General features: G+C 34.3%; 2 protein-coding genes across 2 annotated transcripts; both read left to right on the top strand.

Annotated features, from left to right (window-relative positions):
- The first annotated feature begins 518 nt into the window (after positions 1-518).
- On the top strand, positions 519-13,038 carry LOC142609643 (uncharacterized). Its single transcript, XM_075781284.1, has 8 exons — positions 519-779; positions 3,398-3,584; positions 7,409-7,509; positions 8,256-8,361; positions 8,636-8,853; positions 9,546-9,588; positions 11,724-11,977; positions 12,263-13,038. Exons 1-8 carry the CDS (start codon positions 574-576, stop codon positions 12,699-12,701), a joined length of 1,554 nt encoding a protein of 517 aa, XP_075637399.1. The 5' UTR covers positions 519-573; the 3' UTR covers positions 12,702-13,038.
- A 2,646-nt stretch (positions 13,039-15,684) lies between these two features.
- Positions 15,685-23,815, top strand: LOC142640252 (uncharacterized). The gene is made up of 8 exons (XM_075814326.1): positions 15,685-16,171; positions 18,833-19,019; positions 19,299-19,396; positions 20,158-20,263; positions 20,529-20,746; positions 21,401-21,443; positions 22,682-22,935; positions 23,186-23,815. The coding sequence occupies exons 1-8, from the start codon at positions 15,948-15,950 to the stop codon at positions 23,607-23,609; spliced, it is 1,554 nt and encodes a 517-aa protein (XP_075670441.1). The 5' UTR covers positions 15,685-15,947; the 3' UTR covers positions 23,610-23,815.
- Positions 23,816-24,208: the final 393 nt, after the last annotated feature.

Below are 24,208 nucleotides of genomic sequence, written 5' to 3'. Positions count from 1 at the left end.
AGTTCAAAATTTGTTTGGCATAAAAATTTTGAGGGTGTTCCTGATATTGCTTGAGGGTGTTCCTTTTTTTCTTTTAGGGGTAAACAAATAAAAAAAATTAAATTATTATATAAAAAAAAAAAAAAATATTCAAGCCATTGAATTATTAGCATACATGTGTAAAGAGTAAAAATATTTAATTGTGTTGTTTATTATATATGTGAAAAGAATAATTAAAATGAAGTAGATCGTAAGTAAACTCAAACTTATTTAAAAAAAAAAAAAATTAAGCTTTTGAAAAATTCAAGCTCAACTTCTCTCAACAAATGATATATATTTGATTTTTAAATACCACGCATTCACATTTTAAAAGGAGGTAATTGAAAAAAGAAAATGAATCAATTAATCAATTTTGAACTGGTTGTACGGCCTTAACTCGTCTGTCACTCAAAAAACAAAACTCGTACCCGCGTGAATTTTCGCGCCTTAAATATTCACACAATATTTATAGAAACAAACACATCAATCACTCACAAATCTCTCTCTATTTCTCCAGATTCCCGTGTAATTGCAATTTCTAGGGTTTATTCGAACATGGCGGACTCATCGCCACCACGATCACGACGAACACGAACACGATCGCAATCGACGATGACGAAGATAACGGAGTTGGACGTGGACTCGTTGGCTCACTGTGCAAACTACCTCGACAACCTCCAAGACCTCTCCAACTTAGCCATGTCCTGCAAATACCTCAAACGCGTCGCCTATTCCAACTCCATTTGGCTCCGCTGGTTCAGGTTCTTTGTTACTGTTTTCTTTTTTAAGCCAAATTCCATATTACACCATTTTTAGTTTGGATAATTTGTTGTCTTCGTTCCTAAATACACTGTTGATTCTGACGCTTTGTTTGAGATTTCATAAAGGAATGAAGTAAAGAAATGAAACGCTTTGTTCTGACAATCAGTTGCTCGCCTCCTTTGTCGGCACCTTTATTTGATTGGTTTTCTCTCGCTATTTGTAGATTCGCTTTTTTCTTGTATATAGTTTTTGTTTCTTTTGTGTGTGTGTATATATATATTTGCATAAAGGAGTCTTTTTTTAATAATATTTTTTCTTACCTGTCAAAAAATCAAAAAGCACCTTTAGAATGAGCAGTACAAAATTATTTAAGGGCTTTGTTAACAAGCACCGGTTCGGTGCTTGTTAAGGTGAAAAAGGACCCAACAAATGTCAGAAAAAGTTAAAAAAAAAAACCCATATAATACTTAAAAAGTTAAAAATTTAACTTAAAGATGAATAAAAACAAAAATTTTATCAGAAAAAAATATAAAAATATTGCTGTTAATAGGTATCTTGCGATGTCCGTTAACACAACCCATTATTTAATAACAATGTTACTAGTATATTGCTAGTTTTAAATAAATGGCTGAATGTATAGTGCTATTTTAGGATTTATCGTGAAAATTTCATTAAACCTTGTTTCATTTCCTCTTATCTTTCCTGTCCATTCTATTCCCTCGCTCTTAAACTCTGAAACAAATAAATGATTTTTCCATTTATTCTATTCAAACACCCAAACAATGAAATGGAAGAAATATTCAAAAATAATTATTTTCATTCATTTCCCTCCTCCCAAAAGAAGGGTATGACTCTGTTTGGTTGGATTGATGGAAAAATGTTGGGAGGATAGAAACTATGTGTTGTCCACTGAGTCTGCTTGGTGGAGAGGATGGAAGAGTGAAATGATAGATAGTACTATTATGCTCTTATTGTTATATTATTATTTAACATGGAAACCTCACCAAATTTGGACCCACCCATGGGGGGTAAACCACAGATACATGACCCTACCTGTCAGAACTATGTATCAAGTTATCTAGGGGACTCCTAGTGGGGATGGAACCCAAGATGCTTGGGTCTATAGCTCATCTTAAGCCTCCAACAACTAGGCTGCACCTTTGATGGTTACTGTTATGATGTTATTATTAAAAGTAGAAAGATGGAAAAGTGGGGCTAATTTGTAGTTTCCTTCTCAATACCATTTTCTTTCATCTTTTCTTCCTAATTTGGAAGGAATAAAAATGGTTGTCCGAATGGAAAAACTCCATCCCACCAATTTTCATTTCTCTCCCTCTTCACTCCAATCAAAAAATGAAAAATCACAATTTTCTCTCCATTTTCCATAATTTTTGTTTTCACCTCAACCAAACATAGCATAAGTTATTTAGGCATTTAAAACAATTACAGGAGTAAAATCACTTATGAAATGAAGTTTAGGTTTTTTATTTTTGTTAAAGGAAATGTATACCAATTATAGTTATGGATATTGAGAAAATATCTAATGTCATTTCCTGGATAAGTAATTTGGATTGTGGATTTTGTTGTAAATGGTTTCTATTATCGAGTTGTTATTGTGTGAGTAATTCTTGTGAGGCTCACTGTAATTAGTGAGTGTTTTTGTCACTGAGCTCAACATAGTGAAAAAGAATGAAAAGTCGCCTATGTGGAAGTGAAGCATATTGATATTTGTAATGCAGTTGGTCTTCTGCATTCAAGTCTTTTATAGTTTCTCACCAACATAGGGAGAGTTGGTGGGTTGAACCTGAGAGGCACCACTAAAGCATGAGGCCTTTGGCATGGTTGAGACGATTCTTAATCTTTGATAAGCTTGATATTTGGTGAGCGTGGTGACTATAGGAAAAACAAATAAATTGAAAGGTGGGTTTGTGAAATATTTATCTAATGAGAAGATAATAAGTGGTGTAATATTGGTCGAAAGTTGCAATAGGTGTAACTTGAATTTAACTATATCATATACCATATAATTAAAGTTGGGTCCTAGAAAGCTGTGGTTGCACAAAGTGATTATCTTTTCTCCATGACAATTGGTTACACTTTCCTTTGTCAAGTGACTACTCTTTATTAAAGACATGAATAAATTTATAATTTTCATATAGCTTGGGGTGGTTCCAAATTAAACCCTAAATTTAAAATCATGATTTTTTAATTGTTTCAATTCACGTCTCCAATGAGTCACTATAACAAAAAAATAACAGAAAATTCACTTAAGTTGTGACTAAAACCTATTTAACAGAATTTTCATGTGTAATTAGAAGACCTCTAGTATGTTTATATATATTTAAAGGCTTTTCCTCTCTCTCTCTCTCTCTTATTTATAAAAGTTTTAACCAAAGGGTCTGGCACATTTGACATTCAATTGGATAGGGAACATTAACTTGAATAAATCATATAATTTCCATATGGTTTGGGGTGGTTTTAAATTAAATTCTATATCTAAAATTAAGATTTTTTTTAATTGTTTCAATTCATGTCTCCAATGAGTTACAATTAACTAATCTAACAAATATTCACATAACTACAACTTTTGTTGTATATTTGGCTTTCAATTGGATAGGGAACATTGGCCACAACAAGTACCTTCTAACTCCTCACAACCGTTAGAAGTGAGGGAAGCATATTTGGCGAGGCGCACGGCATTGCAGAAGTTCAAGTTCTTTGATCCTTTTGTTGGTGACATGTTAGCACTTCATAAACCTTGCAACAATATATTATTGGAGAAAAATACTTTTACCTTTTCGCAGGTATTGAAATGAGTACTCTATTTGTTATGTTTTCTTTCCATGATGCATTGGATTTAATAAAACTTCTATGAAATCTTTGTGCACAAGTCTCATGATTATTTTGAGGTTATTTTTTTTTTGGTGATAGGATTTATAACAATTTGACACTTTTTATAAGTATTGCTTGAGGGGAAAAGGAAAGAAAAAGAGGGTGAAGAATTTAGTATTTTTGAACTTTCTTTCGCATTCATTGATGTGGCAGCACAACCAAGATCATGTTAGAATTTTTATTTCAGATTTTCGTTGGATTATTTTAGATTTTAAGATTTTACTTGTTTATTTTAAATTCTTGATTAGTTATAGTTTTTAGATAGGATTATCTTTTATTTCTGGAAGCTCTATAAAAAGGCTTTATGTGGTTTTTATTTTAGTGGGAGATGTTTGATGAATAAATTTTTAGGTTGGAGATTTTCCAAATTGTTGGATGCTGATTCCTAATAGTTTAGGTGTTGGTTCTTAAGTTTCTTGCTCGGTGCTGACTCTAGGCAACCCCTAAGTGCTGATTCTTTGGGTTATCTTAAATTTATTTTTTGTTCTTTTATTTCCTATTGATATTGTCTTACATTAACTTGGTATCAAAGCAAACTGATCCATCCGTTTAAAATAAAAAACCTCAAATCAGCCGTTTGAATGCCACAAAAATATCCCTCATCACTGGTAACACAACCTTCAAGCCATACATAAAGCACCGGCAACCCTTAATCCCAGCTGCTGTTGACTCTCAGTCACCCCAGGACCTCAGATCACAACCCGGCCAAGCAAACCCCAGACCCAGTGAAATTGAGATGCAAACCACCTCGTCGCTGCCAACTTCTGTTGCTGAGATGAACTGCTAAGGCCAGTCATGTTCCAACTTCTGTTGCCGAGATGCACTGCTAAGGCCAGTCATGTTCACTGCTGAAACTTCCAGACCTCTTTGCACGGGACTGCTGTCAGCCTCACTGATGCCATTCTCCTTTTTTTCTCCAAGTACCTGTGAAGGTCATAAACTTGACCACAACTTGGAATTTCTTAAAACAAAGTCTGACCCGATCCAGTTTTGAAAGACTAGGACCCAGCTTGTAAAAGCACAGTAACTATTAGCAGGCTGTAGGACCCAACCCATGACTTTCATACAATCATCAGTTTAGAGCACATCAACCGGACAACAACTCAGGTTTTTGTTCCACTTATTTTCTGATACTTTGTTTTTTTCAAGCATCATGGTATCTCCAAACCACCTATGGATTTCAACAATTGGTTTTGAAAATTGGTTATTCAAGACCGACCAATTTTTTGTAAATTTTTTTTTTTTTTTGACAAGTAATAAGTTTTATTGATATAAAAAAAGGAACACCTTAGTACACAGAGAGTGTACAAGGGGTCAACAATTCAAGTACAAAAATTACAAGAATCAAGGAAATCAAGAAAAGAAAAGAATGATTGGTTTTGCATAGCAGGCAACCAATCCAATAAAGTTCTAAAGAAAAATAACTGAAGGTCTGGTATGGATATCTCATTATCTTCAAAACACCTACTATTTATTTCCCTTTAAAGACACCACATTAAGCAATGGGAAACAATTAACCAAATATGATCATTTTGATGACGACGAAACCTGCTTGGCCAACAAACTAGAAGCCCCACAATAGATTGCTGCATAGCCTAGCTTACTCCAAATAAACCCAACAACATAGACCATAGATCCATAGCAACCAGACAGTGCAGAAAGAGATGGTCAACCGATTCACCGTTACACTTGCACATGTAGCACCAATCCAATATCCAAACTTTCTTTTTTGGTAAATTATCAACCGTCAAGCATTTCCCTAAAGCGGCAGTCCAAACAAAGAAAGCTACTCGAGAAGGAATCTTCTGGTATCAAATACTTTTCCAAGGAAAACAGTAGTTATTAGAGCCCACTAAAATACTATAATAATCCTTAACCATGAACGCCTTGTCTATTTCATGTTTCTAGCACATCTTAACCTTACCAAACCACCTTACTGAAGAACCGTAAATGGTATTCATGAAACCCAACATAGCCTCTAATTCTTGAGTATGTAGACCCCTAAAGAAACTTACATCCCAAAAGAGAACTCCATTAGTGGACTTCATAAGCTCAGCCACACCAATTCTTTGTAAAAATGGGTTTATCATATGTGAAAGAAAGGTTTGGTATGCCAAAACGAGAGTTTTTTGTAGAGCTTTGGAGTATTGGAACCATTATAAGAACCTTAACTTTAGATGCCACTAGTCTCAGATTACTTGGGAAAGAATGAAAGATCTTTGTATAACCAATGACTTTCATACAATTATCAGTTTAGAGCACATCAACCAAACAACAACTCAGGTTTTTGTTCCACTTATTTTCTGAGACTTTATTTTTTTCAAGCATCATGGTATCTCCAAACCACCTATGGAATTCAACAATTGGTTTTGAAAATTGGTTATTCAAGATAGACCAACTCTTTGTAAAACTGGGTTTATCATATGTGAAAGAAAGGTTTGGAATGCCAAAACGATTTTTTTTTTTGGTAGAGCTTTGGAGTATTGGAGCCATTATAAGAACCTTCACTTTAGATGCCACTAGTCTCGAATTACTTGGGAAAGAATGAAAGATCTTTGTATTGTATATTTCCAACAATAGTTTTATGAGAATCTACCCCGATCTTCTCATAACAGTTTTCAAGATTGAAGAGACACTATACCTATAAAAACAAAAGATTGTAGAGATAATATGAGGCAATGGAATTGACAACCAATTGCACTCAAAATAAGATGAATGCTCTTACATTTTCTTGTACTCCACTTGCTCATGAACTATATCTTCCATGCATCAAGACTTAGAATATCTAAAGAAAGCTGTTCAAGACTTGACTGTTTAGACGAAGCAAATGAAGACCCAACTTAATTAAATTGGAGTCCCAAGGATGGTAAATCACAATGAGCTTACTGCTACCCGCATAGAAGATGAGATTGATAATGAGATATTGGTAATAGAGGAGATTGGTCTTGACAAGGAAGTACAAATGTCAATTTTAAGTTGTTTCAATGTTCATGCAACCTGAAGAGTCTGCTATAGAGCCTAAACAGCAAGAACCCTCTATGCTTGAAGAATCCAACATGATGCATGAAGATCTCCACTTGATGATGTCAAAAAGGTTTATATGTCAATTCCACACGTTGATTTTATGATTCCATAAGAGTATGAAGTGGCAGAATGTAAGGTTTTTCTATTCTTAGTGCTCCCCAAGGTGATTTCTGATTTGAAGCAAGCATTACGTGCCAAAGTCCTAATTCTTCAACAAAAACTGGAGGTTGAGTTTTCTCCAACCAGGGGAGTATGATCCGGGAGCACAACCAAGATTAGTTAAGAATTTTTCTTTCAGATTTTCATAAGATGTTCATAAAATTATTTCGGATTTTAAGATTTTACTTGTTCATTTTATTTTGAGTTCAGGTAGAGATTATCTTTTAGATTGGGATTAGTTTCTAGATTAGTTTTAGTTTTTAGATAGGACTATTTTTTTATTCCTGGAAGCTCTATAAAAAGGTTTCAGGTGGGGTTTTATTGTAACAGGAGACATTTGATGAATAAAATTTCAGATTGGAGATTTTCCAAATTGGTGGGTGCTAATTCCTAACAGCTTAGGTGTTGATTCCTAAGTTTCTTTCTTGGTGCAATTCGAGGCAACCCCTAAGTGTTGATTCTTAGGCTTATATATTTTTTGTTCTTTTATTATCATTTGATATTGTCCTGCATCATTCATTCTGATTTTGACTTTACTGTACACATTAACTAGGGCCCAGTGATTGAAATGAGAAAGATCGACAACTTTTTAAGAAGAATGAGTTATGATCTCCTTATACTAAGTGAGGGTACCGCCAGCATAACTTGTATGAGGTGAGAATCTTACATGCCTTTTCTCTTGTTCTGTAGTTGATGTTACATGCAGTGATATTGTAATTTCTTAACCATTATTGAGGGCCACTTGCATGTGTTCATCACTGCAATTATTAGTTAAGAGGTTATCTACATTTCACTGTCGAACTTGTAATCAAACTGGACTGGGAGGGTACAAATTACTTATTAATAATTTCCTAGGATAATGTGGGACATGGATTCCTACTTTTTATAGAAACAAGAAAATGAACTAAATTGGCTTGTATCTGAGAGCTATTACAGGAAAGGTTATAAGAGGCATCATTTTAGCAATCTATTTTTTCAGCAGTGGCTCACTTTTGCATGAGTATTTTCTTCCCATGTATTGCTTTATAAAAAGATAACTAGTTGTGAGTCTGATAGACTATGCTCAATAGACATTGGGCTCCTTGTCTTTTACTAAAGGTTGCACCCTTGGACTTCCATTTTACATATTTCAAACTGGTTGCTTATAAATTTCTTTCTAAAATGTGCAAAATTTAGAAATTGATTTAGTTCATAGATAAAGAGTTGTCATCTCATATAATGTCTGATGTGCCATTTCTTTGTTATACGTCACATCCTAACATGAGCCTTAGATCTATTTAACGTATTATATGAAAATTATTTGCACAGTTCCAATTTCCACATGCGAAGGGTTATCCAATTGAAAAAAAAAAAAAAAAAAAAACTGTCTTACCTTTTGCTTATAATCGTTCAATTTGCAGGTCATTTCCCCTTAATGAAACTTCTTTATTTCAAAGTGAAACACAAAGTGAAGAAAATGTGTTGGTTACCTCAAGCTGCGACCGCTCCATTCGTATATGGTGGGAGGTATTTCATGAAATAATGTTGGTTTGAAACCCTTTAGCAAAAAATAAGTGAAATTTGTGGATATTTGTGATCTGTGTTCTTGATCTTCTATGCTTGCATTCACTGTGACAAATTGGAGGAACAAATATTATTTCTGGTTTCTATTTAATACTTGGTCTCATGGTGATTGTTGCTATTATCAGTGGCCGGATGATATTGTTTATCAGCTTTCTGAGTTCGTGTTTCTACCTTTTCTAGACCCTAGATATCTATTAGTCTCTTGGTTTCATTGTAGGGTTCTTGCCACCGACGTTTTAGGGGTCACGATGGGCCAGTCTTTACCTTGTCAGATAAATTGTTAGGTCATGGCAATAGCAAAGTATTGGCAAGTGGAGGGGAAGATGGTACTGTTCGCCTTTGGTCCCTTAAATCTGTTGGCAAGCGTGGCCAGAGTGCTTTAAAGGCTACTCTATATGGGCACGAGTCATCTGTAAAGTTGATGTCTGTTGCAGGGTGAGTTTTTCATTCACTTAGACTAAGATAAAACAATTTTATTAATGGACACTAATTATCTTTGAGGATTTAAAAGTTTGCTCTTATATTATGCTTGTTGTTATGTTTCTCTCCTTTTCTATCTCTCTCTTTTAATTTTATTTTTCTTTGTAAGTTATACACACATTGAGTGAGTCTTAAAGACTCAAATCCATGATATTACCATCCATCTCATTATTATGAGGGAAGGAAGCCATTTGTCTTAAAGTTCATCGGGACTAGTTGCTTAGTTTTGTGCTTAAAGAATTGGGAATCCAGTTGTAGATAGAAGAATCATCACCTCTTATTGTCATTGTTGCAGCCGGCTTGTGTGATATAATTATTTGACCAATGAGTAATATCTGTTTTTTTTTAATTGGTAAGTAACACGTCCATTTAATGGGTTTTGGAACCCTCAAGCGCACCACCCATTCTGTACTTATGGGAGATAGGTGTCATTTGATTTAGATTTCATTGACACGAATAACGTATAGAGCCAATGGGTTTTATTTTAAAATTTTAATGAATCACAGAATCAGCTGTATCTCATAAAGAACTTTTAAAAAATGTTTGGAATGTTTAAATTGTTTGTTATCATTATCTTTGTTATTATGCCACAGGTGGCTATTTCTTCTAACTGAACTGACCAATGCTTGCTTCCACCTTTCTTCCAGGCATAATACTTCTCTTTTGGTGACCCTTTCAAGAGATTCCAAGGTACCCTTAACTATAGGTTTTATGTAACCTTTTTCTTTTTCCCTCCAGTTTTTATACTTAAGTTTCCAATATTGATTCAGTTTTGGAGTAGTGAGCCAACCTCTTTTTTGGGTGAGAAATTGCACTTTTCCACACTAAACTTTTACTGCATTTACAATGTCCCTTAAACTTTCAATTGTTTGAATGTGCCCCCTATTGTCTAAATTGGATGTTAAATGGGACGGAAATTGGGTGTAATTATGAACTTGCCCTCATTGATCACATTGAAAAACCACAATTTCCATTTAATAAAACTCTCAATTTTTGATGGTAGGGGGTGTATTGTTACAATTCTCTCAAATTGTCGTGTCAATCAAGCAAATTGATAGTTACAATTACTATTCATACTTGAACATTTTATTATTATTTGTACTTCTTGCACATGTTGAAAATCATTTAGGGCCTTTTTGGTTCACCATTTTTAAAATATGTTTCAAAATGGGCAAAAAAAAAAAAAAACAGGTTTTGAAAATATTTTCCCAAACATTTTTTGTATAGGTTTTAAATGTGAAAGAAAAAAAACTTTGGTTGGAAAATTTATCTCTATTAAAATTTTTTTTCCCTCAATCCTTCTCTTCCATGAAAAAAGGAAAAAAAAAAATAATCATAACCACCACCACCACCACCAGTTCAGAACCTCAATCACAACAGCAAAATCCAACACCTCAAGAAATTTTATTTATTTGTTTTATTTATGTGTGTGTGTGTGTATATATATATATATATATATTTTTTTTTTTAATCCAGAAAGAAAAATTGCAACAGCAAACGTCCAAAACTCCAACAGTCTCAAATCAGCAAACCCCCAACAATTGCAAAAAAATCCCACCACTAGATGTCACCCTGTAAATGCAGCCTCCACAGAAGATCAAGGAGGGAGTGGAAAGAAAAATTGTGATTGATTGGGGGCAAGACAGACTGAGAGCATGACTGCGATAGGTTATTGCACAGTAGCAATAAAGAAGATGGTGGCAAGGATAGCTTGGAGGAGTATGAAAATGACAAAGAAGAAGGCAGACGACAACATAGGTGGAGGAAGTCCTGCAGCCTCCTCTGTAAGAATGCTTCCACTGAACCCATCATCGCCTTCCTCCATCAATCCAAGTACTCTGACCTCTCCCTCCACCCTTTTGATCTCCCTAACCCACCCCATTGTTGTTACCCACCCTCGGTGGATGACGTAGAGGGAGAGAGAGGAATGACTGAATGAAAAAAAAATATATATTTATGGCATGTATAACAATTTGAGAACAGAAAACAAGGAGAGAAAACACCCAAAAGATATTAAAATTTTTTGGTGTTTGCACAGTGAAAATGAGTAACCATTTTTAAGTTATGCCTTTTTGAAATAACTGGCCAAACAAGTTTCTATAATGAGGCGACCACATTTTGTCTTTAAATCATGAAACCTATTTCTAAAACAGGCAATTAAACATGCTCTTAGTTTTTTAGTTTGATTTGGACCATTTTTTAACCTTAAAGGAATGCTATCCATGAGGAAATGGGAGAGGAACCTAGTGTGCATTTTTAGGTTTTCTTATGTGCCAATTACCTTGTATACTCCTGCACATGTTTTTATTATTTATCATTGGTAAATTATGTATGCACCAAATGGTCTTGAATCCACAACCTCAACCTCCATCATATTCTTATAGGAGGAGATGCCATTTGAGTTGGGGCTTATTGGCATTTATTATTCGTGCATATGTTCCATGCTTTGAAGCCTAATATAGAATTTTATGGACAAGTGATCATAATTTTTGGCTCAATTATGATTCTTGTGAAACAAAGTAGTGCTGTAGTTTTCTGTCCTGATTTGTATGAGTTGTTGTTATACTTGAGTAGATGGTTGATCAGTGCCAGGGATATATATGCAGCCAAACATAACTGGGTATTAAGCTTTGTTTTCTTTTTGGAAATGAGTGAGGAAAAAAAATAATGAGCAATTGTTCTGGCTACTGCTGACCAAAATTGTGAATCAAGAACTTCATCTCATTTTTTCAATTGGATTTTCTAATACAAATCTGTTTTTTTTTTTTTGAAACTTGTAATCTTGAGATTGGTTTTTCATTTAACAATTGTGGAGTTTTTGATAGGTGAGGGTTTGGGATACAACTAAATCATCTTCTGTTGATTCATCATGCTGTGTGGGAAAGGCCTCTCTTTCTGGGTCACCTGTAAATGTGAAGTGCCATGAGTCTCTGCTCTATGTGGCTGCTGGTTCCTCTGTTATTGCATTCGATTTAAGGATAATGCGAAAAGTTCTTACTGCTGCAAATCATCAACCAAAGTTGCACTCGTTCGAGATGTTGCCTTCAAAATCCTTGATCTGCACTGGTGTTGGTGGGAGGTAAGATGAAACCCGAATTCATAGTTTGAATGAATTTTTGGTGGTTCCCAACTCACTCAGTTATACAAGGGGACCATCTAAGAAAATGCTGGGACAGTAGTCTCATTGTCATTGGGTTTTTTTTTTTAATTTTTTTTTTTTTATATAATTTAAAATTTTCTTCCTCTTTTTGATCCCTGGAATATTGCAAGTTACTTGATCCCTGGATTATTTCAAGTTATTCTGCTATATATGCTAAATTTTATATTTAACATTATTTGGCTAAATTTGTGTTTAATGCTGCAGAGCACTGCTTTGGGATATTAGAAGAAACCAGGAGACGAAACCAGAACCAATAGTTGAGTTGGGTGGACACACAGGCTTGGTGTCATTCTTGCACATGGATCCATACAAAATAGTTACAGGAGGCCGTAAGGATTTTAACATTAATGTTTGGGAGACTGACACTGGTACACAAACAAATTCATTGAGTTGCCGTTCTGATGATTTACCAACTACTGGCACTGGGTGTACTGCCCTTGCAGTAAATGGGTGTCGTATTGTTACTGCTTGTGGTGGTGAGGGAATTGGCATCGTCCGCTTTAGGGACTTTAAAAATGCTACTTGTCCTGTTGTGAAATTTGAAAGTGAGCATGCTTCGAGGTTTTGGGATCCACAATCTTATGGTGATACTGATGGCTCGGATGACTATACTGATAGCTCAGATGACTATTCTGATTACTGATGACTCAAATTGCTGAGCAGATTTCCTTGTTTAATGCATAATTAATAGCCCGTAGTCATGTGGGGGGTTTTTGTTTTGGGGTATAGGCATAGTGGACAGACACCAGATTAGTGTAATTGTTTTTCCTCTTTATAAAAAGGTGTACAAATGAAAGGAAAAACATATTGAGATACGTTTTTTTTTATTCTGTTCGCAAGGTTTTCAAAATGCTGCAAATGGACAAATTGCTAATTTGCAAGACAATGCTATTTCTCTGTTCTGTTGTGTACTCCATGGCAAGCTTGCGGGTATATTCCATGCAGACCAATGTTGCTGGATAGACCATAACACCATGGCCATTTTGAAATTCTTTGTACTGATAACTGGAACCCTTATTGCTATTGGCACCTTATATGTAGATTTTCATATGCGCTTTGTAAATTAGAATGGGAATGAAAAGTTGTGGGCTGTGCCTGATATGGTATAGTCAAGAATGATTGGATGATTTCAGTGCTGAGACTAGTCGAATTAGACGGTAGACCGTAGACTACGCCAGAGGAAGGTTTTATTTATATCCAATAATCAAGTATTTTGTATCTTTTTTACCTGTAAAAAAAATTTCTCTATCTCAATTCTCACCTCAATACCCTCACAACCTCCACCTCACTCCACTCCATGCATCGTTTCTTGTTTATTCGAAAGCGAAAGCATTCCGTCCATCTTTAACTCCTCCACGTTAAGGTTTGATTTTATTTTAATATTGGTTTTGCAGTTCATTTTCATTCGAAATATGCATTTTTAGTGTATATTTAATTATTTCATAAAATACTAACTCTAAGATACTATTGAATACACGAATTTTATTGTTGTAAAAAGAAAAAAAAAATTATAGAATATCATATTACTAATGTAAATAGACAGCATGGTATATAAAAACCAAATCAAACATTTATGGTTATAATGAAAATTTTAATATATAGAAGGTGTAGGGATAGGTGAGCCAAGCAGGAGTATTAGGCCGTGGGCCATGCCCGAGGACATCTCGGAACCTGAGGAGAGTCAGGTGGTGAAATGAGTATGGGGGTCAATGAACGAGGATGAGAACAAATAATAACGAACATATGGTATCTCCCGAGGAGCCAAACCTCCTTGTGAAAGTGTTGTGGGAGGTTGGCACCTAGTTGCCTAGAGAATACTGTGCAAAAGGCAACCATACTTCTAAGGATAAGCTTTAGGGAAATGAGTTAACAATAATCTAAGAAATATTTGAGAAGAAGGTTACTATCATCACATTAAATGTTTTGCACCTAACCAATTGACCGCATTTATGTGGAAATGACCTTTGAGCAAAGTTATCTCAGTTCACAGCTACTCACAAAGCTTCCAGGAGGTTTTTGATGGGACAAGCATCCAAAAAATCACATACATAACCAACAAATGGAAGGTTAGGATTGAAAAGAATAAGACTATATAAGGGAAAGGCTCCTGTGAAACATGGGGCATGTAATCGGAGGGAGAAGAAATAAGAAAGAAAGAAAGAACACCTTGTATTGAAATAACTTGAGTAAATATAAGAACACTTCATCCTCGGACACGACTGAGGAAGACTTTCTTTAATATTGTGCTTGTTTTCTTGGCTTGAATCCGAGTAATCAAGGCCCATACTTGATTTATTGAGCCACGCTCTTACCAAACCCACTTTCTTATAAATATATTATGTTGGGTCATCATTCATTGTTAGTGGATAGGAGCTGAAATTCTAGTCCTTACAGAAGGCTAAAATAAAAACAACTTCAAACTTGTAAGGGTCAAAATTAGGGTTGTAAATAAATTTATGAACAGAGCTTGACTCGGGGAAAATGTTTTTTTTGCAAAGAAGTCAAGCTTAAGCTCAAGTTTAGACTTGACTATTAAACAAGCTAAGCTCAATTATAATAATGTGTTCGAGAATAACCTCGTGAACAAGAGACTCGATTTAATTTATAAATGAATTCACATGATATTAAATTGTTATTTATAATTTATGATAACATATATTGCTCATTCTTGTTTAAAATCATAAATTTTAAAAGAGTACAAAATTTTAGTCATGATTTTATTATATATATAAAAAAAAGAATAAGATAGTTAAGTAGCTTGTAAGTTCCTGTTTGGTACATGTATTTGAACACATGTTTCTAGTTTTTAAATAACATTACACACATTTTTATATACTTTTTTACTCACATGTATTTTAAAAAAAATTGAAAACTGTTATTTAAACACACATACCAAATGAACCCTAAATAAGTTTGACAATAAATTTTGAAGGAGTACAAAATTTTAGTTGTGATTTTATTATATATATATATATAAAGAATAAGATAGTCAAGTAGCTTGTAAACAACTTTAACAATAAATTGAACAAAACTATCACCGTGCATCCTTGGTGCGGTGGTCACTCTATAAGTATAAGTGCTTGTGGGGTGTGGGGGTAAGGGCTGAAATTTAAGTTTCTAGAAGGGAGCTTCACATACATATACACTTAGATTAGATTAGAGTAGAAATTCTATCTTGTATAAAAAAAAAATTGAACAAAACTTTGTAATGACATGAGCTTGTTAAAAATTGATTTAAATAAATAAGTTTTGAAATTTTAATACTAAAGGTTCGATTGGTTTGCGGATTGTGCGTCTTCGTTTCTAGCCACTTTTTATTTTTATTTTTAAGTCCAACACCTGTTGCATTGTTTATGAGACATGAACAATGAAATCAGGTCAATAAACAGTAAATTCATTACTTCCTCCAAAAAAAAAAGAAAAACAGTAAATTCATTAATGAATAGTAACTAAAAAATATATATTTTTATTTTTAATTTTTAGTTTTTAATTTTTAACAAAATATGTGGTATCTAAACGCACATTGAACCCTCGCCTTGTCTTGTTTGCAACCTACTTAAAATTATAGTCTAGTCCAAAACTTTCCTTTTGTTTTGTTTTATTAAACAAAAGGGTGTATGAAATTTGAGTCAAGATTATTTTTAATTTTCTAATTTTTACCTTCCAAAAAAAAAAAAATCCCTAATTTTCAGGGGAAACAAGCAAAGAGAGGTCGTGTGATATCACCAGCAATCAATCCACAAAAACCCGTGGCATGATTTACTTATACAAACACATAACACATGCTCAGTCACAAATCTTTCTCTTCCTATTATAGTTGCAATTTTCAAGGGTTTCAGAATATATACATTTCCAACGAATTCAATTTCTGTATATTGCGAAATTCAACATGGCGGACTCATCGCCATCACAATCACGATCACAATCGCAATCGCAATCGCAATCGCAATCGCAATCGACGACGAATACGAAGATAACTGATGTGGACGAGGACTCGTTGGCTCACTGTGCAAACTACCTCGACAATATCCAAGACCTCTCAAACTTAGCCATGTCCTGCAAATACTTCAAACGCGTCGCTTATTCCGACTCCATTTGGCTCCGCTGGTTCAGGTCCTCCTTTTTCCTTCTCTTCTCTTTACACTATTTCTAATTTACTTTTTTAGCGTGTGTTTGACAAAAATTAAAAGGCCAGATTATATTACTATCCAGCTAACTTTTACATCTATTTATGTACTTTTAGCAAAAAGTTATTAGTTTCAGCAATATAAGCCGATTTCAATTCTCAGTTTTAGCAAATAAGCGGATTTTAAACATACCCTTAGTTTATGAGTAGGGATAGTTACACATGGTGTGTAAGAAATGCATTGCGCCACGTCAGTTGAAACTGCATTTTGAAAACAAGTAATGTACTTTTAGTTTAAGGGTAGTGATAGTTACACAGACAGCATTGTGCCACATTGCACCATGTCAGTTGAAATTGGGGTTTGAAAACAGGATTTTACAATTAAAAACTCAAATCATGTTTTCAAAATGCTATTTCATAGGCTGTGTATGGCTGTATGCAACGATAATTAACCTTAGTTTAAATACATTGTTGGTCCTTAAAGTTTATTTTTTATTGACATGTCATCACTTCATAGGGACCAAAGGCGATCAGTTTTAAGTTTGTTTGTTAGTCTAATAGTGTGTTTGGAAAAAAGAGTAGGGTAGAAGGTAAAGGTGGGGAGGGGAGTATTCCCTCTTTTTTGGATGTGTTAAAAATAGGTAAATTACACTTTCCCCCACCCTTCTAGCTATTGGGTTATTCACAATTTCCCTAAACTATAAAATCGACCAATCTTCCCCCATAAGGGCCATAACTAGTGAAAATAAGCAAATACCTCCTATTGTTTGCTTTGCTGTTAACACATAGCAGAATCTTTTGATTCCTTTATTCTTCCATACCAAAGTTACCAAAGTTACCAAAATACCATTGACCTGATAGACTATAGCTTGGGGGGGGGGGGAGTGTTGCGGATGAGAATGTTACTGTCCGTCTTGGGTTCCTTTGAAAAAAGCATTCACGGATTAAAATTTTAGAAGGTTTTTCAGCTGTGATAAATACAAGCAAAATGCATCTTATGTGTTCTTTGGGTGGAATGATTCAGAATTGTTAGGTCATTTGCAATTCCTCCCTTAACTATTGGGTCATTTTCAATTCTCCTCAAGGGTATTTTAGTCATTTCGGTATGGAATATAAAAGAATTCAAAAGATTCAGTTGGGTCTTAACAGCAAAGTGGATGCCAAGGCCTATTTGCTTATTTTAAATAGTTAAGGGGGGATATTAGTCGATTTTATAGTTTAAGGGGAAATTGTGAATGACTCAATAGATAGAGGGGGAAAGTGTAGTTAAGCCTTTAAAAATTAAGTAAATGGAAGAGAGAGGAGGGGAGGGGAACGGTCATATAAATTGACAATTATGATTCTCATTTACTAATTTTAAGGTAATATATATATAAATTGACATTGTAAGGGCAAAATTGACAATTTAATTTTTTTAATATAGGTGTGTAACCCCTCCCCATCCCTCCTTAAAATACTTCAAATCAAGGTTCATTAAACCTTACCGCTCTCCTTTCCCTCCATCAAAACAAGCCTTAAAGTCAATCACTTTAAGTTTTTTAGGGATTAAAAGTGATCACTTTAAGTTTGTTAGGACCATTAGTGTATTGTGACCTTTTTTTTTTATTTATTTTTATTTTAAAAAAAGGGAAATGTGTGCCAATTTTAGTTTTAGATACTTGAGAAAAATTTTAATGGCATTTCTCGGATTACTAATTTAGGTTGTGGATTTTGTTGTAAATGGTTTGTGTTTTCATCAAATTGTTCTTGTGTGAGTAACTCTTGTGACCCACTGCAATTAGTGAGTGTTTCTTGCTTCAAGCTGGACATAGTGAAAAAGACAAATATTTGCCTGTTTAAGAGTGAAATATATTGATCTTTGTAATGCAAACAGTTTTCTGCATTCAAGTTTGTTATAGTTGCTCACCCCATAGAGGGAGTTGGTGGGTTGAATCAGAGCTTGAGCTCACCCTATTAGGGGAGAGCCGGAGGGGCCATCAGGCCAAGAGGCCTTTGGCATAGATGAGATGATTCTTAATCTTTGATAGGCTTGATATTTGGTGAGCATGGTGGTTATGGGAAAAACAAATAAATTGAAAGGGGATTAGATGACATATTTCTCCAATTAGAAGATAATAGGTGGTGTAATGTTAACCGAAAAACACACCAAATGAAACTTGAATTTAAGCATATAATATACTATATAAGAAAAGTTGGGCGTTACTCTCTAGGAGTGGGTCCAAAGGGCCCTGCCTTGATGAGGATCCACTTCATCAAAAAATAATAATAAAAGTTGGGTCTTAGAAACCGTGGTTGCACCAAGTGACTACCTTCTCTCTATGGCTATGGCAAGTGGTTACAGTTTCCTTGCATTAACTGACTGCCCTTTATTAAAGACTTGAACATATTATATTGTTTTGATTTTTTTTTTCTTGTGGGGGGGGGAGTGTGTTCACATTAAACCCTATATTTAAAAGGTGTTACTATTAACTAAAAATAACAAACGTTAACATAAGCTTTGACTAAAATCTGTCTTAAAAAAATTCATGTCAAATTATAAGGCTTCTAGTATGTAATATATTTGTTTTGTTTTTTAAAGGTTTTTCCTTGCCCTTTCTTTTAAGTTTTAACTGAAGGGTCTGTTGTATATCTGGCATTCAATTGGATAGGGAGCATTGGCCACAACAAGCACCTTCGAGCTTCCCACAAACATTAGATGTGAGGGAAGCATATTTGGCAAGGCGTACAGCATTGCAGCAGTTCAAGTTTATTGATCCCTTAGTTGCTGACATTTATACATTTCCAAAACCTTACAACCAAATATTATTGGAGAAAAATGATTTTGTCTTTTCACAGGTATTGAAATGAGTACTCCCTTTATTATGCTTTCTTTCCATGATGCATGGGGTTTAATACGACTTCTATGATATCTTTGTGCACAAGTCTCATGATATATATTTTGAGGTTTTGTTTGTCGTTGATAGGATTTTATAATGTTGTGACTCTTTTTATAACTATTGCTTGAAGAGGGGTAAAAAGAAAGGAAAAGGGGGGGGGGGGGTGGGTGGGGATAATTTAGTATTTCTGAACTTTCAAATTCATTCTGACATTGACTTTGCTGTGTGCATTAACTAGGGCTCATTGATTGAAATGAGAAAGATCGATTGCTTTTTATGTGAGAATAGTTCTCTCCTCACGCTAAGTGATCATTCCGCAAGAATAACTTGTATGAGGTAAGAATCCTACATGCCTTTTCTCTTGTTCTGAAGTTGATGTTACATGCAGTGATATAATAATTTCTCAAGCATTAGTGAGGGTCACTTACATGTATTTACACTGCCATTATTAGTTACAAGGTCATTTACATTTCACTGTAAAACTTGTAATCAAGTTGTGTTATTAGTAGTATGTTAGGCTGAAAACTGGACTGGGTGGGTACAAATATCTTCTTTATAATTTTTTAGGATAATGTAGGACATGGATTCCTATGTGTATAGAAACAAACAGATGGACTTAACTGGGATGTTTGAAGAACTATAACGGGAAAGGTTATAAGTGGCATCGTATTAGCAATTTATATTTTCACAAGTGGCTCCTTTTTGCAAGAGTATTTTCTTCCCATGAATTCTATTAAAAAATAACTAGTCGTGAGGTTGATATACTATGCTAAATAGCCATTTGGCTCCATGTCTTTTATTGCAGGTTGCACCCTTGGACTTCCATTTTACATATTTTCAAACAAGAATTCTCTGCTTGTAAATTTCTTTTGGAAATGTGTAAAATTTAGTAATGGATTTAGTTTATAGATAGATGTGGTCTCAAATAATTCTTTTCTTTGTTATACCGCACATCAGAACATGAGCCTTAGATCAATTTAACATATCATGTGAAGCTTATTAGCATAGTTCCAATTTCCATCTGTAAACGGTTATCCATTGTTATAAAATAAAAAGAATTGTTGCTTAATCTTTTATTTATAATCATTTAATTGCAGGTTGTTTCCCCTTAATGAAACTTCTCTATTTCGAAGTGAAGCACAAAGTGAAGAAAATGTGTTGGTTACCTCAAGCTGTGACCACACCATTCGTCTATGGTGGAAGGTAATTCATAAATTAATGTTGGTTTGAAACCCTGTAGCAAAGAATTAGTGAGATTTGTGATCTCTGTTCTTGATCTTCAATGCTTGCATTCACTGCAGTGAACCAATTGGAGGAACAAATATTAGTTCTGATTTCTATTTCATTACTTGGTCTTATGGTGATTGTTGTTATTATCGGTGGCAGGAGGATATTGTTTATCTTCTGGGATCTTGTTTCTACCTATTTTTGTTCCTCGATATCTATTAGTCTCTTGGTTTCATTATAGGGTTCTTGCCAACGATGTTTTAGGGGTCACAATGGGCCAGTCACTACCTTGTCAGATAAATTGTTAGGTGATGGTATTGGCAAAGTACTGGCAAGTGGAGGGGAAGATGGTACAGTTCGCCTTTGGTCCCTTAACTCCAGTGGCAAGCGTGGCAAGAGTGCTTTAAAGGCTACATTGTATGGGCATGAGAAACCTGTAAAGTTGATGTCAGTTGCAGGGTATGATAATTCTTTAATCACTATGACTAGACAAAAACAACTTTTTTACTGGACACTAGTTATCTTTCATGTTTTAAAAGATTGCACTAATATTAAGCTAGTTGGTCAACTTCTCACTCTCTATTTAAATTTTATTTTTATTTGTAAGTTATACATGCATCTAGTGAGTCGTAAACTCATGATCTTATCCTCCATCAATTATGAGGGGAGGAAGTGCCATTTGACCTAGAGTTCATCAGCACTAGTTGCTTAGTTTAATGTTTAAAGAATTGGTAATCCGGTTGTGAATAGAAGACTCATCAACTCTTGTTGTTCTTTTTGCAACTGGCTTGGGTACTGTTGTAAGAATTTGACCAATGAGTAATATCTGATCGTTTTTAATTGTAAGTGACACGTTCATCCACTGAGTTTTGGAACCACAAGCATACTGTCCATTCAGTTAGAAGTTAGAACTAATCGACATCAGCGATGTATAGTCAGTTGACAGCTGTTATTTTTAAATATTAAAGAATCACTGAATCAGCTGTATCTCATATAGACTTTTCAAAATTTTTTGGAACATTTAAGTTGTTTGTTATCATTATCTTTGTTATTATCCCATGGGTGGCTATTTCTAACTGAACTGACCAATGCTTGTTTCCACCTCTCTTCCAGGCATAAAACTTCTCTTTTGGTGACTCTTTCGAGAGATTCCAAGGTATTCCATGCAACTCTCTGTTTGTTTCCAGTTATTGTACTAGAGTGTAAAACAATAATTAACATTCACCCCATTTACAATGTCCCCCCCCCCCACAACAAAAGAAAAAAAAAAGAACTATCAATTTTTTCTATTGACACCCCAATTTGAAAGAATTGTTTCAATGTGCCACCTTCTTGAAAATATTTAGGTCTTGACTTTCATGTGGAACAGTTCTGTTGTACCTTAGGACAGCATCCAAATGGAAACTGAAAGAGGAACCTGAACATGCATTTTAGGTTTATTAATTGACAATTACTATCCATGCTTCTTGAACATGTTATTTTTATTCATAGTTGGTAACCTGTGCAATGCACGGAAAAGTAGCATAATATGATTAAAAAAAAAAATGTAGTTTGATAATTATGATAATTATTAATAGGTATTTGTTATTATTTTGTATAAATTTGTAATTCGATAATTATGATAATTATAAATAGGTATTTATTATTATTTTGTTTAAATATGGAACCTTATATTTTAGCATTACACATTTATTATGATCGTGTTTGTATATGAAACTATATATTCTAACATTTAAAGAAAATATGATATGTCAATATTTGAATGAAAAGTTAAATATAGGATAGAATTTAAATTAATTAAATATACATATTAAATGAATGATGTGTAAAATTGTGATACCTCAAAAGCTTATATGCCAGTTACTATTTATACTTCTGCACATTTTATTTATTGGTAAATTATGTATGCACCAAATGGTCTCAAATTCACAACCTCACCCTTCACCATGTTCTTATAGGAGAAGGAGATGCCATTTGAGTTAGGGCTTATTGACATTTATTATTCATGCAGAATGTTCCTTGCTTTAAAGCATAATATAGGATTTTATGGACAAGTGATCTTAATTCCGGGCTTAATTACGATTACTGTGAAAAAAATAGCACATGTAGTTTTCTCAGTCCTGATTTGTATGAATCCATTTTATACTTGAGTAGAAGGTTCATCAGTGCCTGGGATATAATTATAAATGCAGCCACAAGTAACTTGGTATAGAAGTTAATTAAGCTTTGCTTTCCTTTTGCGAATGAGTAACTACAAAACTTAACAATTGTTCAAGCTACAGAGGACCAACGAACTTCATCTCATTTTTTTAATTGGATTGTCTTTTTTATTTTTTTTGACATGTGTGAAATTTTGAGATTGGTTTTTCATCTAACAATTGTGGAGTTTGACAGGTGAGGGTTTGGGATACAACTGCATCATCTTCTGTTCGTTCATCATGCTGTGTGGGTATGGCATCTCTTCCTGGCTCACCAGTAAATATGAAGTGCCATGAATCTCTGCTTTATGTGGCTACTGGTTCCTCTGTCATTGCAATCGATTTACGGACAATGCGAAAAGTTCTTACTGCTGCAAATTATCAGCCAAAGTTGCACTCGTTTGAGATGTTGCCTTCAAAATCCTTAATCTGTACTGGTGTTAGTGGAAGGTAAGATGAAACTAGAATTCATAGTTTGAATTGATTTTTTAGCAATCTGCAACTCACTAGGTTATACAAGTGGACTGTCTAAGGAAACCTTGGGACAGTATTCTCTTTGGATTTTATTATTAATATTATTATTATTTTATAGTTTTTCTTCCTCTCTTTGATCCCTGGATTATTTTGAGTTACTCAAGCTGTTTATGCTAAATTGTGTATTTTAACAATGCTTGACAAATATATACGTAAAATGCCGCAGAGCACTGCTTTGGGATATTAGAAGAAACCAGGAGATGAATCCTGGACCTATGGCTGAGTTGGATGGACACACAGGATCAGTGGCATTTGTGCACATGGATCCATACAAAATAGTTACGGGAGGCCCCGATGATTTTTTCATTAATGTATGGGAGACTGACACTGGTACACAAATAAATTCGTTAAGTTGCTCTTCTGATGAGGAGCGAAGCTCTGGTTGTACTGCCCTGGCTGTAAATGGATGTCGTATTGTTACTGGTAGTTGTGGTGAGGGACTTAGCTGTCTCCGCTTTAGGGATTTCAACAATGCTACTTGTCCTGTTGTCAAATCTGAAGATGAGCATGCTTCAAAGTTTTGGGATCCACAATCTTATAGTGATACTGATGGCTCAGATCCTGAACAGGATAATTGGTATCTTGCATAACAAGTCCTCACTACAGGATAATTTGTAATCTTGTGGTTGTTTTAAATACTACTTACTACTTGCGGTTGTTTGATGGTGATGGTTGTTTTTTGGTATAGAAGATTGATCAGACCAGTGTAATTGTTTTCCTTTTTTTGAAAGGTGTACAAATGGAAAGAAAAATATATATAGATGTCTTGTTTAATATATTTGCAAGGTTTTCAAAATGCTGAAAATAGACAAATGCTAATTTGCAAGACTGACAGAGTTTGACTACAAATTTGGTTGTAGCCTCAACAATATAAAATAATGGTATACAATCACTTTTTAAGTTTTGAGAATATACAAACGTAGCCTGATTTCTTTGCTAAGTGTGATTTATCTGCAAGCAAATCTGGAAATTATGTTCGGGAAGCGTGGCAAGAACTTCAAGTCATATCAACTAGTGGACAGGAGTCCTTTCATTTCTTATAAATTTCACAGTTAAGATCTTATTTTCTGAATTTAACAATATATATAATGCTACGTTATATTAAATTTTTTAAAAATAGATAGTCTGTACATCTTTAGATTTATAATATTTAATCTAAACAATGAAATGATTCCATTTCAAATGGAAA

The sequence above is a fragment of the Castanea sativa genome, chromosome 1 (assembly GCF_040712315.1).
Source record: "Castanea sativa cultivar Marrone di Chiusa Pesio chromosome 1, ASM4071231v1".
Lineage (NCBI taxonomy): Eukaryota > Viridiplantae > Streptophyta > Magnoliopsida > Fagales > Fagaceae > Castanea > Castanea sativa.
This window is presented reverse-complemented; position numbering and strand designations above follow the sequence as displayed.

Excerpts from the sequence above, each read along its gene's own strand:
- LOC142609643 (XM_075781284.1), top strand. The coding sequence starts at position 574 with ATGGCGGACTCATCGCCACCACGATCACGACGAACACGAACACGATCG. Across the intron at positions 780-3,397 it reads ATTTGGCTCCGCTGGTTCAG|GGAACATTGGCCACAACAAG; the intron begins GTTCTTTGTTAC and ends TCAATTGGATAG. Across the intron at positions 3,585-7,408 it reads ATACTTTTACCTTTTCGCAG|GGCCCAGTGATTGAAATGAG; the intron begins GTATTGAAATGA and ends CACATTAACTAG.
- LOC142640252 (XM_075814326.1), top strand. The coding sequence starts at position 15,948 with ATGGCGGACTCATCGCCATCACAATCACGATCACAATCGCAATCGCAA. Across the intron at positions 16,172-18,832 it reads ATTTGGCTCCGCTGGTTCAG|GGAGCATTGGCCACAACAAG; the intron begins GTCCTCCTTTTT and ends TCAATTGGATAG. Across the intron at positions 22,936-23,185 it reads TGTACTGGTGTTAGTGGAAG|AGCACTGCTTTGGGATATTA; the intron begins GTAAGATGAAAC and ends AAAATGCCGCAG.